Here is a 16,188-nt window from a genome sequence, read left to right as displayed (position 1 = left end):
CTGCACCAAGCCTTCTAGAGCAGAGCTCACCAGCCCCAGCTTCCTGCACACCCCTTGTGCAGCACACACACTTTCACCAGCAGACAGCCCCTAAAGCACGAACCCCACCCTGCCTGGATGCTCTCCACAGCAGCTGGCCCAGGCTGGGGGATTCCTGCCTGGGGAGCAGCAGGAGCAGTTACCTGGTGTGATCGGGCGGGCACGCTGTTTACCAGGCCCTCTGTGTCGGAGGGCGCCTTCTGCGGAGCTTGCTTAACCGGAGACATCAAGCTCTCAGAGGTACTGCAGCTGACGAGGTGGCAGAGCAGAGTTTGCACGACAATGTTCAAGAGGCACACAAGAAACAAAACAAAACAAAAAAGAACAAAACAAAAAAAGAAAGAAAAAAAAAAAAAAGAAACAAAAACAAAAGACGAATGATGGCAAGATGAAATGTGGCAGGTTACGCCAAAGTAAAAAAAATGAACATAATGGACTCTGAAATAAACACACGCAATTCTCCATCTCTCCCGAGACACTTCTCTGTCCTTCCTCTGAGCTTCACAGGGAGGAGCAGCTATTAACATAGGACAGCAGCTCCTCCACAACCCCTGGTCCTTAGATACTCTCATTCAACTCAGCCTCTCTAAAATCATGTGTTTTCTTCTCAGTTACCAGTGGTAAACAGCAATTATCTTCTACCTAGAAGCTAAACACTCATTGAGGCAAGTGTTGTACCAGTGCTAGTTAGAGTCAACACTTGCAAGAGCCACCAGCTCTCTCTACACAAGCAAGGTACTTCCTGCCCAACTCTGCATGAGTTCCCTTGCTTTTATAGCTAGGCTGTGAGCCCAGAATAATTCTCCCAGCAGACACCAGTCTGTGGAGCAACTACCTTAAGTCAAACAGGACATTTATGCTGTGTGCCCTCATATAGCTACTTGAGTATCTAATCAGGCAAATCATGGTTTTCAAACAAAAGAATGGTCTTGTGGTGGGAACCAACACCCCTAAAAGAAGGCTGCTTGTTTTCATCCTCTGATTGCTTCTTTTCATCTGCTTAAAGCAGGACTGAAAAGAAAACAAGCCTGTGATAGAAAAATGAATACCACAGAGCAAATGCCCTTAAAAATGGTGACTTCTGGGCAATGCAGAGATGGGTCTCTCAGTGCTAGGTCTTTCCCTGTACCAAAGCACCCAGCAGAGTTCAGCAGCCTCCTCCTTGGCAGCAGTCACAGGAGTGCCCCCTGCTACATACAACCCTCCTAACCACTGGGCATCCTTTTTTCTCAGTCTTTGTAGACAGTGTATAAATTGAGTACAGAAACAAACGAGGACAGTGACATTAAGCAGATCACCTCCTCACAGGGCAAGCATTTTTTACCCTTTGGTAGGTCTTACCATAGCAGATTTAACTCCTCATACATGCAGCAATTAGAAATAAGATACTACCCCAGCCATCATGGCAAGGGGTCATGACTGTCTCAGAAACAATGCATCCCTTCTGTTACCAAAATCATGTCATCATTAATTGCTTTATTCACAAAACTCCTCAGATCTACACTGTCTAAATGTTATCATTCAGGTTTAAGCAACTAATCTACTTAGATTCCTGCAAGTTTTCCAATATCCAAGCTGTCTGAGCCAGAGGAATGCTTACAGGGATTTTACTTTTATTTTGACACAGAAAGAGCTCTGAATTTCCTATGTTTTAGTGAGTGCACTGGCAAATTCACTGCTGGAAGAGATGGAGGGACATCACCTGAGATAAACAACAACTCCACCCCAGTCAGACACAAGACAATGAAACCCAAGCACCCAGTGAAATGCATCATCCCTTTGCCAACAGATTCCAGCACAAATTACAGTGATGTTAGTAGAGAGCTAGCTGGTTAGTCAGCAAAGGAAGGGGAAATGTGTACACACACACAGGTATTAACAGCAACCACCAACTTGATTAGTTACCATGGTGTCTAGTGGGACTGGAAGAGAAGACCCAGCCCTGTTACATTCCCAATCTGGCGTCTATATCAGGATCTCTGTAAGGAGAGGAAGGTAAGCAGGATCCGATCCCAGCACACCAGGGCAGAAAGAAAACAAAACAGAACAAAAAAACACCCAAGTCAGAGCATGAATGGAAACTGTGGCCATGCAGGGGTTCCAGATGCCACGCAGGGCCCCAGCCCACCTCAGTTCAAGGCAGAATGGTTATCTAGGAGTAAGTGCTTCTCTCCACCACCACACACCGGGTTAGCATCATGTGGAAGACAGTCCGTAAGTTTGGAGGGGGTCACAGCACACTTGGTTTCTTTCTACACATCATGCAGAGCTGGCATGGTCAGTGAAAGCAGGATTTAAACCTCAGAGATTACTTTCCCAAGAGAGTAGTTTAATCTGCTACAAGAAATCACAGTGCATCAACTACTGCTCCAGGCTCAGCACCAAGATGTGTCCTCCAGCAGGAAGACACTGGAGAGCAGGTCAGTGGGAAGCAGGGCAAGCAGGCCACCTCAGGCACACTGCTGGGGCATGACACTGCAGGGTTCTGTCCAGTTCTTAGGGGAAGGACACATGCAGAAAGGGAAAACCAGGCTTTCCACACAACTCTGAGCACACACAGCCACCCTTGCTGTATTTAGCCTTACCATTGGGCAATAGCCAACTCACTTTGTCTAAGCTCTCCAACTGGGAAAAGGACAGGGCAAAGTTTAATTTGGAAATCCCCACAAGCTTATTTTTGGAGTTATTTTCTTTTATCCCACAGGCAACCCAAAGAACCTGCAATAAGCAGGAATATTTGTTGGGCAAAGAACAGAAGAAACTTGTATGTTTTGGGGTTGTTTCTAAGAACACATACATAATTTTCATTCTTTCCTAGAGAAGCAAATTACCAGCTAATTAGAGAGGAGAAAAAAGGAAGCACCTCCTCCACCAGCAGCAAGTTTCATCACCACAGGACTCTCATCTGCCTTTGTCAGTTCTTGTTGCTTTTTCATGTGCCCACTCAAAGAACTGTGCTTCACTTTGGGTTTATTCTCCTAACACTAAAAACCCTGCAGGGATAGTAACAGTTAACAAAAAACAAACAGTGAATGAGAATGGATGCAGAGTGGCTACTCCTTCCTTACTTTCAAGTGTGGTGATGAAGGAGGTTTTGGCAAGTATTTTGGTCCAGGCTTAGGAGGCAGACATTGGTAACACAAAAATCCAGTCCTAATCTCAACACACAGCACTCCTTAAAAGTGCATGTGTGGTGCTTTTCCTTTGGAGGCGTAAGGAGAGCTGGAGGGAACAGATCAGAGCTAGAGTGTCTTGGATTAAATGCTCTGAGGCATGTATCCTTGTGTCTGGGGATCAGCTCCAACACCTAGTGATGTTCAGGTGCAACTCATGGTCAGTAGGTGTCTTCAAGCTCAGTAGAGAGGTAACCACTAAATGCAGATGATCACAGTTCCACATGACCATAGCTATCTCTAGCTGTGATTACCAAGGCTTGGCTGAAACAACTCCTACCCCCCTTTAAGCCCTCCCTCTGAGCCTGCTGCTGTTCCTCACATCAGGCAGGGGTGAGGAGGGAGATCTCTTACCCAGAGTATCGTTTTTTAGAGTTGTTCTTTCTGATGACAAGACACACGACAATAGAGATGAGCGATGAGAGCCCTGTAACCGTACCGATGGCTATCCCCGCCACGGTGGCAATGGGGAACGCAGGCAGGCTGTCTGCGGAGAGAAGGGAGAAAACATTCAACTCTTCTGCATCCCTGCTCAACACAACTGCAAAGCACAAATGCCCCTGAGCCTGGGTTCATCTGGAGCAGGAGGCACTAATGTAATACCCAGAAATTACAGCATGCAGCCTGAGTGGCAGTGGCAGCAGGCAGCCAGCAGAGTAACATCAACAGAGCACACACCAGGAGTGTTCTTGGTGTCACCGTCCTTCAGGAGAGAGTTCATGTTGAACCAAAAATTTTTACATGTCAGGGAACACAAGTGACAATGAGGACAACCCTGTCTCATATTGTATCTGAAGGGAAAAAAAACCAGGTTACAGCCATCTGGCAATTCCCAGCGAGGTCAACAGGAAGAGGCAGGCACGCTTGAAAGCAGATTGGGACACAGCACATGGCTAACCCACCAGGGCTGCTGAATGCTGGGTGTTCTCCAGGGAGCATGCAGCACACAGCACAGCTCCCACCCAGCATCACCCTTAGCAGTGTTTATACATGACTCTGGTGTCTCAAAACACAGCCCTGTACATTTTTATAGACTCACTTTTTAACCTTCTTAAGTCAGGATCATTGTACAATACCAGGAAAACATGTAGAAGAACACAGTGTTGCTTTACTCACGTTTTCCCTAATATTATTTTGGGGGAGAGTAGGCCAAAAAAGAGCAGCCAGAAACAAAAGCCAATCAGAGAATGAGTACAAAATACCTACAAGTCAAAGAATACACAGACTACCATTACAAATGAGAAACAAAGTCCTTTCCTTCCCCCCACATCATGGTTAACACAAGGAACATCTCAGGCCAGACGGTTTCTTACAAGACTCTATGCTGCTCTAGCTGCTTATACCAAATACAAGTGAATCAGCAAAAACTCCAACAGGTAAAACCTACACCTATATAGAAAAATCTGTTTCAGACACCTCCATCTAATCATCAAATTGTTGAGATGGAAGTCTTGAGCTTGTCTAGTCCAATCCCCTGCTTAAATTAAGCAGGGCCAAGTAGCACAGTTTGCTCAATGCTCTGTCCACTTTGGATTTGACTGTCTCCAAGGACAGGAGACTCTTCAGGCAACCCAGCTGTCATGGCTTGACAGTGGCCCTACACCAGGCACCACGAGAGTCACAGGCTCACCCTACCCTGCCACAGCTGGGCAAAGGAAGGAAAAGGAAAAAAAGTTAACAATGGTTTCATGAGTGAGATAAGGACCAGGAGAAGCATTTCAAGGGCAAAACAGGCTCAAAGTGAATTCGTTGCAAAGTGAAATGTATTACTAACATAATCAGAGAAGGATAATGAGAAGTAAAATAAATAAAATACCTTCTCCTCCCCAGCCCCTCCCTCCTTCCCACTCACAGCACAGAGACAGCATGGGGGTTTTGGTCAGCCCCTCACCAAGATTTTCTTCCACTGCTCAGGGAGAGGAGTCCTTCTCCTGTGAGGCTGTGGGATCCCTCCCATGGAAGACAGATCTCCATGAGCTTCTCCAGAGTGGCTCACTCTCACAAGCAGCAGCCAAACCACACCTGCTGCAACATGAATTCCCCCATGGGCAGTGACATCTCTCTTTCCATGGGGTATGGTCCTCCAAGGATGGGCAGCTCCAGCCTGCAAGCAGGGCCCTTTCTCTCCACCAGGTCTTCCACTGGATCACAGCCTCCTCCAGGCATCCACCCACTCTGGCATGGGCACCTCCTACAGGGGCTGTGGGTGGATCTCTGCCTCCCCTGTGGATCTCCATGGGCTGCAGGGGCACAGCTGCTTCACCAAGGCCTGCAGAGGAATCCTGGCTTTGGCACCTGAGCACATCCTTCCCCTCCTTCTCCACTCACCTTGGTCTCTCCATGTTGTTCCCCCTCACATAATCTCACCTCCTCCTCTTCTCTGTCTAGGAGCAAAAAACCCCTGTGACCTTGGTTTGATTTTCTTCTTAAATGGGTGATCACAGAGGCATTACCAGCCTCTCATGGGCCCAGTTTTGGCCAGCAGCATGTCCATCTTCTGGGCCATCAGCCATTGGCTCTGCTGACACGGTGGGAAGCTTCCAGCAGCTTCTCACACGAGATATCTCAGTGGTCCCCCGCTATACACAAGCAGGCAGTGCCAAACCAATACACCACCTACCATGTAGGTACTGCAGTGAAAAGCAGCTCAGTTAGTTTGGCAATTTTTTAAAATGAGGCCACCATGGAACTTATTAAATGCTTAATGCAAAACCTAAAGCTAACCTATCATCTATCAGCTCGTTTAAATGGGCAAAGAATGAATATGGCTTTGAACAGTTTATACCACCAGATGTACAATTCAGAACCATTAGATGCACACACAGTACAAAACCAATGAGCACAAATGTCATCGTGCATTTATTCCAATTGAAAACATTGCTCCAGCTCAGTTCAGGATGAGTTACAACCTATTGCAAGAGCTTGGAAACACATTTTCAGACATCCTAAAAATGTGAAGAGAACTGTTGCAGCATTTTCTCCAATGGTGAGAAGTGTTTCAAATACAGGGATCCATTCAGAACCAGATTCTCTTCCAGGTGCCCCACCTATGGGGAAGCCAGCATGCAAGTCTGTTGAAAAATACCAGCTGAATTAGTGTACTGAGGTCAGTCTTTAGCTGCTTAACCTGGACTAAAATCTGAAAAGGCTTTTCCAAGCCAGCCTGACTTTGCCAAACCAGCAGCTGCTTTACTGCTTCTTCATAGTGACAACGATTGTGAGAAAATAAACAGATCCTATTTTATATAGGCTTCATATTCCAAGAAACAAAGTTCTAAGTGATAGCTGGACCTCCAGAGGTCCTGCTCAACCCAAACTGTTCCATGAAGAGAAAAATTAGATAGAGATCTTTCTTACATAAGAACATGGAATGACCTCCTGAGCAGGGGAACACACCTGCTCTAGCAGCAGAATCATTCCAATTAGGACACACAGACAGGTTCCCTAACATAACAAAACTAATGGAATGCTGCATCAGCACCGCCATTTAGGAATTCAACATTTATTCTTATCCTTCCTGAATTATAAATTTGAAATGCAATTACTGTAACAATCATTTCATTGTACAAAACATCACCTTTTGGCTGACCTCAAGTTGAGCAATCAAATGTTTTGGATGATAAAGGCAAATAAAGAGCCAAATTGAGAAACAGAATCTTTGTGCTCTTCAACTGTGACAAATGTTGCCAAATGCTAACCAGAAGCCTCATGTAACTACAAGTAGCCAGGCTCTGAGGTTTTTAAGAGCCACCATGGATTCTTTGAACACCTGAGTAAAAGAGACTGAATGCACACTCAACACAAACACCTTTGCATGGAACACAGTAGCATTTCACTTTCTGTATGTTTGGATCACATGTACAGTTTTGCATTCCATTAAGTATACCAGAAGGGTTTCAAGCAAGCAAGGGTTTTCTCCTTGCTCACCAGACTTCATAAGTCACCCTAACCCTTGAAGCAGCATAATGCAGGAAATATATTCATAGGACTTCAAAATGAGAAAATGTGTTTTCATTAAGCCTTCCATCAGCTTTTCCTAGTAATTGTTTAAACCACAGGAATCAGTGGGCATAGAGGAAAAGGGTATGACACACAATTTTAAAACAGCTAACAGTCCTGGCTCCATTATTAGGACCTGGAAGAAGAGAATTAAAAATCAGTTGCTCCCTCCAGGCCACTCCCCCACCCCCAATAAAAGTGATTTAGACAAGGAATGGAGGGGGAAAAAAAACAAGTGAGAAGGAAAAAAATCATATAGGGTGAATGAATACCTTTCTCCACAACTCTAACTCGGATTTCTCCTGGTTTGACAACAATGTCAGGTGGGTTCTTGACATCACAAATGTACGTGCCGTTGTCCCGGAACTGCATGTTTGATATTGTGATAGAAGCATCTTTCTTGTTAAGATCTCCAGCCCAAGTGATCCTGTCTTTAAATGGTATGTCTTTTCCAGGGTATGACTTCCCATTAGAGTAATAGAAAAACTGCAGTCAAGGAAAAGAGGATACAAGAACAACCCAATTAGCAAGAACAGAGCCACTGTGCATCTCCCACTATTCCAGCACTCTCCCAGAGCCAGCTGTATTACTAAACCTCAGCCAGTAGCTGAGGTTTTTCTCCTCCTGCCTCAGCACTTCTGTGGTCTATCAAGTCTGCCTTGTTGCCTTTTTGATAACATAACCACATTTGTACCTCAATCACACCAGAACAAGAGACTGCAAGTTTCAGTTTTCTGCTGGTTTTGATTTGTTTTGTGGTTGGATTGGCTGGGGCTTTTTTCTGTTTTGCAGGAAACAGAGTTTTGCAGACAAGGAGGTGGGGGAAAGAAAACAACCTGGTAACCTGATAATAATTAAAGGACAGAACACTCCTGGAACACAGCCATCTGTCTTTCAGGCACAGGAAGCTGCCTGCATCCTAGCAGAAAAAGGATACCAAGTTTCCCATCTTGTGTTTTGCTGCGTGTTACTTGCAACTAAAGCACAGCTAAATTAACATGCAATACTCTCCCTTCCTTCCACCCCCTCAGAAAATCCCATGACCAATTTAGAGTATATCTAGCTGTTTTCCAGAAACCTTCAGGTAACTAAATATAACTGTTTCCCAGTTTTTAAGTGACTAAGCTGCACATTGGCTCTGCATTCCCTATACATGACCAAAAATCTTGGAAGAATAAACTTCCTTAGTACAGGCTAAGGAGGAACTGAGTATTTCCTGACCATACCTGCCCAAAATTGGAATTTACAGCAGTAGAAGTGCATAGACTTCTACAGGACAACTCTGCCTTCAAACACATGGGATACCCTAAGAGAGGCATCAAGGCTGCAGGAGAATTGCAAGAGCACATTCTTTCTTAATTGGTGTTCTGCAGGACAGCAAGATAAATCTAATCAGGAATCAAGCTGAATTCCCTTCAGTTCAGTCTCCAGAAAATAATGAAAGAAATTCAGGACAATATTCCAGCTTCCTCTTCCTCCTGCCTTATTTACAAAGCAGTGGCTCTGCCACAGAACAGCCTGCCTACTGCCCCGTATTTCCATTCAAGTCACCTCCTATCCTTTTTCCTGCCCTTGATCTCAGGTTTGCTATTCCAACACCCTCTCTATCAGACCTGCAGTCTGAATATCAGGCCTTATCACTTGGCAGCACAAATCTTGTCCAGATCAGGTATGTGCACATCATGGCCATCTGTCCTACTTGCAGTCAATCTTATTTGTTGTCTACAGATTAACATAAATTCAATGAAGTATTTCATGTGGTGGAAAGCTGGCAAGCACACAGCCAGCTGTCAACATTTTGGAGGGACCCTGCATCAGTCTGCAGCTTTTCCAGCTGGATTGTAACCTTTAACACAGCAGCACTGCATTACCACACCCCTGTGCACAGGGGAAGCCATCCCACTGAAATCTAGAATGCCAAAAGCAGATTCCTCTGCTCTCTAGATCTCCTGACCTGTCCTGGGGGAGGAGAAATCACAAAGTAAAACATGTCCTGAAACACAAGTGAAGTGCCTGAAGCCATCCCTTGCCTGTGGTGGAGTGAGATGACACTCTGGAACATGTGGTGAGGGAAGGGGACAAGCAGGGGAAGCTCCCAGTCGAGGCAGCTTCACCACATGGCCACAAGATTGCCAGTGGGATTCTAAAGGGACACAGACCACCCTTGTAAAGAGAAGCATGGCCTTACCTCAGACATAAGCTGAGCATGAGATTGGTCTTTCAAACTCACACCCACCAAACTATGCAATGCCATGACTCAGGCTCATAAACAAACATCCCCTCTACACTTCCCCAGACCCTCAAAAGAAACAGGGAATTGAGATCAAATTATGCTGGGCCCCTGCTGCTCAAAGAAAATTTGCTTTTCTTTCAGTTGTGGTGATGGCTACATCCAGGTGGAACACCAGAACTGACTTCAATTCCAAAAACAATGTTATGTGCTGAAGCTGTATTCCTGCAAGTGAGCAGTGATGCAGAAAGGGAATGGCAAAACAGGATATATGGGGAGCGGAAATGCACCAACAGATGGCTTCTCTTCACCCATCCTGCTCAGCACTGGCAGGAAATGTGCCCCACTTCCCTTACTTCTCCCCAACTCCTGCTTTGGAGTTGGGAAGAGCTCCCTCTTCAAAACTAAATATTTATTTCACTGAGAAGTCAGAAGCTTGTCCTTCAGAACTCCGTACACCGAGCAAGATGCTCACACACTGGTTTTGACCGACTCTGAGCATTGAAGAGCTCCTAGAGTTTACATGAGCTCATGTCTGTAGCAGAGGGAGGGAGACAAACACAAACAGGCTGAGCAACCTGCTGTCCCCACATCTTCAAAGGTGCCCCAGAGTTCCTTGTTCTGCTTCCTCTAAATTCTCTTTTAGTACAAGGAACAAGAAAGAAGCAGAAGTGTCTGAGGAAGAAGAGGAAGAAGACAGCTATCAACCTACCAAAGACATTTCTTTGAACACTTACATCCAAAGGATATGAGCCCCCTTGGGCCCAATATACAGGAACTGAGCCATGACAAATATTATTTGCCTAAGTTCCTTGCTAGCCTGATTTTTCATTTGTCAAGTAACTATAATATGAGGATATAACTGCTTCCTGATTTGAGCTATTCAATTCTGTTCTGAAACCAGGGAGGACTGGTCTTACTTTAAACCCTCTCAAACAGAGGCTATACAGTACACAAGCAAAACAAACAATACACAATGTAGGACTGCAATTACAGTGGTAATTCAAATTCTCTGACTGCTATGTTCAGCCAAATGCAAAAGGACAGAGGATTTACAAGATTGCTAGATGCTCATCTACTTCATAACGTACAGCTTCAATGCCAACATCCCTCTTTTAAGAATAACAGAGTAACTAGAATATTTTGTGGTCACTGCCCACTGCAGTCTTGGCAGAGATCTAGCAATATTTTCACACAGCACTATAAAAGCCCCCTAAAAATCACAGTGATGGAGATCAGGCACACGAAGGAGGGTCCAATCCATATCTGCTTGCTCCTTAGCACCAACCAGAAGACCACAGGTCAGCTATGCCAGCCTCCCCTCCCAGGTGTGCTCCCCTCCAGCCATTGCTTACTGAGATACGAGTGGCTGCTCCCTCTGGCTGGAAGCTCCAGGACACAGATGCTGCACTGCTGATCACTTCTACAGATGTGAACGTGCACGGGAGCTTGGCGTCCGTCCCATTCTCCACAAACATCTCCTCCGGGGTGTTCACCTCTACTGCTGACACTTGCACTGCATGGCAAAGGGAAGAAAGGAGGAGAACAAGACACATCAGTGCTGCTTTGAGAATGAGCAAGTTCACATCACACTGCCTACAGGGGCAGGAGACAAGAGGCATCAGTAACTCCTGCATCGGGTGATTGCACAGACATTGCATTATACCTGCAATCAAACAAGTACAGAGCAGGCCAAGCATATTCACTTCTCCTTCCTTGTATTATCTGTGACAGGATGTTTCCACTCACAGATGTTTCCTCTACAACACTTTGTGGAAGTCAATTCTATGGTGCAAAGGATGAGTTTAATGCTTTTTCGTACCAGCTGACAGCAGGCATTGTAATAATTAAGCCTCATCAGAGGAACTAACAGCCTGGCCCAGCTATTACTCAGTTTCCTCTCTGGCACACATCTTGTTTCACATCTCCAGATTTTCCTAGCTGTAGGTAAAACAAAGGCTCACCTCCAGAAAGCTGAGGAGCAAACCTCTCTCACTTACAGCTATGCCTCTACTCCTGCCCTCTGCCATGCTCCCAGGTCTGCATGTGCAAGGCCTCACAAATAATCTGTTATAGTTCAGAAGCATGAGAGTAGTTTAATTTTTTTCTACCTTCTGCACAGTGAAAACAGCAAGCAGACCACAAACAGCCCCCAGATTTAAAGTAATCAATGTTGATATTGTGCTTGTACTGGTAGTTTTCCTAACAAGTCATATTCATGATGATTTGGAAAACCAAATCATTGAATCATTGAAGATATGCTTTATCTAGCACCTTCTAAACTGCCAATGCACTACCCCTATCTAGATTTAAGCAGATACATCTCCACATTCACTCAGATTTATGTAGAAAAACAAAGCATGATCTTGTGACATCACAAGAGAATGTCAGTGCTCATGTCACATCCACGTGAAAACAAAAATCATGTCAGGTCACTGCAGGTGGGTGCACATGTAATGTGTGTTCCTGGTACCTCAAATATAAGTTTTGATTTTTATTAAGCCATGATTTTCAGCACAGAGATGGTAACAGCAATCTACTTCTGTTCATAGGAGTCTATGTTTCTGGGCTGCAGCACCTTAAATCTCCTTGTTAGAACAGCAGAACAAACAGAACAAACCTTCCTGCTCCATCAGTACCTCAGCTGATTTGCTTCTCAGTTTTGAAAAAAGTAGCTCATAGTAGGCAGACCAAACAGAAAAATGCAAGTTGAAGACTGTTTAGATAAAATAAAGAAAATCCCACCTGTTGTACTTTGGGCCTGATTAGCATAAAAGATTTGATAATCAAGATGCCTTGGCAAGAACAAACAGAGCTTTGAAGACTTCCAGAACATTGAATCAAGACTGGCTGGCAGGAAGATTGAATCAACTTCTGCAAGCAAGAGATGCTGCAAGATGTATAAGTTTATTTATGGGATGACTAACCCAATCATTGTAGTAAAAAATTACTAGCCTTCCTAGACAGCATATAAGCATATGTAGTCCACAATAAATTTGGATTCTGATCACTACTCAGTCCCCTGTCTCTCATGATCACCAATACTCACCTACCTTAGTCCTTAAAACATGAAGTTTGAGTTTTCAGTCAGTGAGAGCAACCAGCTCTGCAGCCCTCAGAAGTTGGACAGCAAACACCTGGCATGCAAGCAGGGTTGGGAGGAGCACACCACAGTAATTGCAATAACCAAAACCAGAAGAAACCACCATTCATTAATTCTGCTGCTCAAATCCCACACCGTTCACCTCCAAAATTCACTAACTTCTGTCCCATCAGGTTATCTCTTGATACCTCAAGATTCTCCCCTCATCACTGCTCTCATTTCCAAGAGAAAAGGCACCCCAAAGGGGGTGGGGAGTAGGGATGGTGAATTTTCCTCATGAGGTTTTCTCAGAGCTTCCTTTCTCTTGTACACACTCTGACTATGGGCCAAAAAATATTCTCTTGTAAAACAACTACCAAACATTTATTTGGAACATACAAAGACTTCTAGCAATCAAATTAAATGAACTGAGAGCTGCTGTGCTTTATGTATTTTTTTCCAGCTAATGGTGTAGAAAAGAAAAATAAAATAAAATCCATTGTACTAAGTCCAAACCACAGAACAAACCTCTCTTTCAACCATAAAATAAGCAAGATGCCCTCAGTATTCGTGTAGGAAGAAAAGAGCCTGCACAGACATTGTCTGCTTGTACATGGTACAGAGAACTCCTTGCCACACACAGGCAGTGGGTAGCACAGATCTGCCTAATCTAAAGAAGTCACTGTTCTCACTAGAACTGTAGTGAAGCAAAAAAAAAAAAAAAAAAAAGACTTCTCCCTACTGCATCCCTAGTCTGGGAAGGAAGGAAGGAAGGAACTATGTAATCCTGTACAGAAATTTCTATCAAGTTATCAAGTTTAATTTTCATCTGTCCTATTGCTGGCTCACTTTCATGTTCTTCTTTGCTGATTTCTCCCCTCTGCCTCTTTCACCGCTTCAAAAATTCTTTTCCTGCTTCTGTTGCCTTACAGCATCAGACACAGGCTCCTTAAATTACAACCTGACTATTTGGCAGAGAGACCCCAAGATTTATCAGTTGTTCACCCTCAGCCCTCTGATCCCATACTTTTACTGATATGGTGGCTGTTCCCACTGCCTTGAACTCTTTGGCCTCCTCTGTCATAATAAAATCCACATGGATCATCTCCAGCTCTAGCTCTTTTCCTCCTCTTTCCACATTTACCAGGATTACATCCAGGATTACAGCTCCTACACCTATATAAATATTCCAGTTGAAGAAAGTTGGATTTTGAGTCATATTTCAGTCACACTTAGCTACTGCTCTATTCCTCAAGCTTACTCAGCCTTAGTTCCTCTCAAGAGGAAAAAATGATCACAGGAAACTTTGAGAGAGAAGAATGCTTTAGGAAGGGAAGGTCAGCAAGGTACATAGGGCAAAAATAAATATTTGCTCTTCTCCCATCCATCTGCCTTGATCCCATCACCCTGTCCAACTGCCCATAGCTCCACTATTTCCTTCTGAACATCTCATTTAGCCTTCAGCTGCTTTTATTCTTTTCAGCAGAAAAATGGTTCTCATTTTCTCACCTACCATCAAAATAATTTGAAAAAAACCACCTGTGCCTCTTCAGCCATTTCTTTTAAATCTCCAGTGTTGTTCAAGCAGTTTTACTCCAAGTATAATAACTTTCTCCAGCTCCATTTTCAATCCCCACACTGCAATTAAAACTTTCCATCCACATCTTCCTTTCCAGACAATCCTCCTGCTCTTGAAATAGGATAAGACACTCATATTCTTACTAACTTAATGATCTTTTCTTATTTTTCCATCACAGATCTTCATTCTTCACCAATGCTCTCTCTACTCTTAGGTCTCTCTTTCCTCAGAGATCTCATCTGCACAACAAGTTCAAGCTCCCATCCCTGCACTGACTGCTCAGATCTGCGTCTCTGCTCAGGATCCGTCTCCTCATGCTCTAAGAGCAGCCTCAGTCTGACATCTTTGTCAATGCTAAGTTGTCAGCTCACACTAAATGGGACTAAAGCAGAGCTCAGAGCCCTCCATGACTGCTTTTAGCACCATGGACCTGCCATGTGTCTCTCCAATTCCACACCTGTGCAGCACCTCTGACTTTGAACTCTTCCCAGCTCAAGGCAGAGTCTGTTAGAGTTTCCAGTCACCTGTTCAGCTGACACCAGACTAAAACCTCCAGTTTGTACCCTGGCCTTCATTATTGTGATGTCCTTTTTGCTCTGGACAGATGGACAGTTATTGGTCATGATGAGAAAGACTGACTGGTGATCAAAATCCAAATTTACTGTGGACTACATATGCTTACATACTATGCTAGAAAGACTAGTAATGATTTACTACAATGATTGGGTTGACCATCACATAAACAAACTTATACATTTTGCAACATCTCTTGCTTGCAGAAGTTGATTCAATCTTCTTTCCTGTCAGCCAGTCTTGATTAAGTCTTGAAAGTTCTGTTTGTTCTTACCAAGGCATTCTGATGATCAGATCTCTTATGCTAATCAGATCCAAAATACTCTGTCCTGGGTGCCCCAACAGACAGTGACAGAGCAGTAAGTGCTGCAGTTCCTGGTAACCAAGCTGCTCCAAGGGTGACATCACATATTCAAGATCACTGCTAGTGGGAATGACACCAAGCACCCACCCCTGTTTCAGTATGAACAGATTCTTGTCCCCAACCACATTATGTTATTGGTCTCATTCAAAACTTTTCAAATCCAAACTGTGGCACCTTCTGCTAAATGCTGTCCCTCAGGCTTGGGAGGTTCTGCTCAAAAGCTGCAAAATCCTTTCACTTCCTTTGAGCCCCCCAAAGCAAGTGGTAACTGCATCTGTATGAATCCAACAGTGCCTAAGCTGCCAGTGCTTGGAGATCAACATCTTTTAAAACTGAACTCATCTTTTCCTACTTTTACTTGTACTCCCTGGTTGTTTAATCCCTCAGTGATTTTTTAAAAAATATTTTGGGCAAAAATTGTTTTTATTCTACATTTTTATGTAGAAATATGGTTGACCATTTGGTTTGGTAGCATATAACAAAGAAATTCTTCTGTGCACCAAAGTTTTACACTAATTTACACGTAGATAATTAAAACTTCTTTGCAAACCACTGTTTCTACTGAGATCATGGATCTAATGAAAACATTCTCTTAATTAATACTCTGAACACACCAAAATAAGCTCAATTCCCCTGCATTCAACTCAATTTGATCAGTAAGAGACCTAACAAACTAAGAACACAAACAGCTAACATTGTTATTACAGGCATGTTATTTCCATCAGCACAAACACAGCTCGCATGGAAACTTTCCTCACACTGCTAAATACAGGATGCTTATGGCTGCTACCATTCCCATCCTACTCCAGGAAGAGTGTTACTCCCCTCTTTTTGAAATGGCCAATCATCAGTTTATTAATTAATACAAGCAACTTGCTTTTTTTATCTTAAAGACACCTGGTAGTACAGCCATGTATACAATTTATAAATGAAGTCGCTTATGGAGGCAAGGTCTTGACAACATGACAGAAAATTCAGGGTTTCATTATCTTCACTCTGGTCTCCCCAACAGCCCAGAGGTTTCATCAGAAAGGAGGATGTGTTTTTTTCTAACTAAGGGCCTAAAGTCACAAAAACAATATACACTTGAGAATTGGTGCTTTCATTAACAAATACTCTTACTCAATATCAAGTGTCTTGGGCAACACC

At 43.9% G+C, this 16,188-nt stretch overlaps 1 protein-coding gene across 6 annotated transcripts in view; it reads right to left on the bottom strand.

Annotated features, from left to right (window-relative positions):
* MPZL1 (myelin protein zero like 1) overlaps window positions 1-16,188 on the bottom strand; it is a 35,454-nt gene that overhangs the window by 10,643 nt on the left and 8,623 nt on the right. For 3 of the 6 annotated variants that reach the window (XM_064727829.1, XM_064727847.1, XM_064727838.1), the window contains exons 2-5: window positions 10,797-10,957; window positions 7,484-7,697; window positions 3,567-3,699; window positions 183-288 (exon numbers count right to left, since the gene is read on the bottom strand). In XM_064727829.1, the coding sequence (XP_064583899.1) occupies window positions 183-288; window positions 3,567-3,699; window positions 7,484-7,697; window positions 10,797-10,957 (614 nt within the window). Of the gene's footprint in view, window positions 1-182; window positions 289-1,944; window positions 2,019-3,566; window positions 3,700-7,483; window positions 7,698-10,796; window positions 11,103-16,188 lie in introns of those variants that run through there. The other 3 variants (XM_064727856.1, XM_064727822.1, XM_064727865.1) reach the window with 3 other exon arrangements.

Source organism: Zonotrichia leucophrys, chromosome 1 (genome assembly GCF_028769735.1).
Source record: "Zonotrichia leucophrys gambelii isolate GWCS_2022_RI chromosome 1, RI_Zleu_2.0, whole genome shotgun sequence".
Lineage (NCBI taxonomy): Eukaryota > Metazoa > Chordata > Aves > Passeriformes > Passerellidae > Zonotrichia > Zonotrichia leucophrys.
Note: the sequence above shows the minus strand (reverse complement) of the source record. Positions and strands in the feature narration are given on the sequence as shown.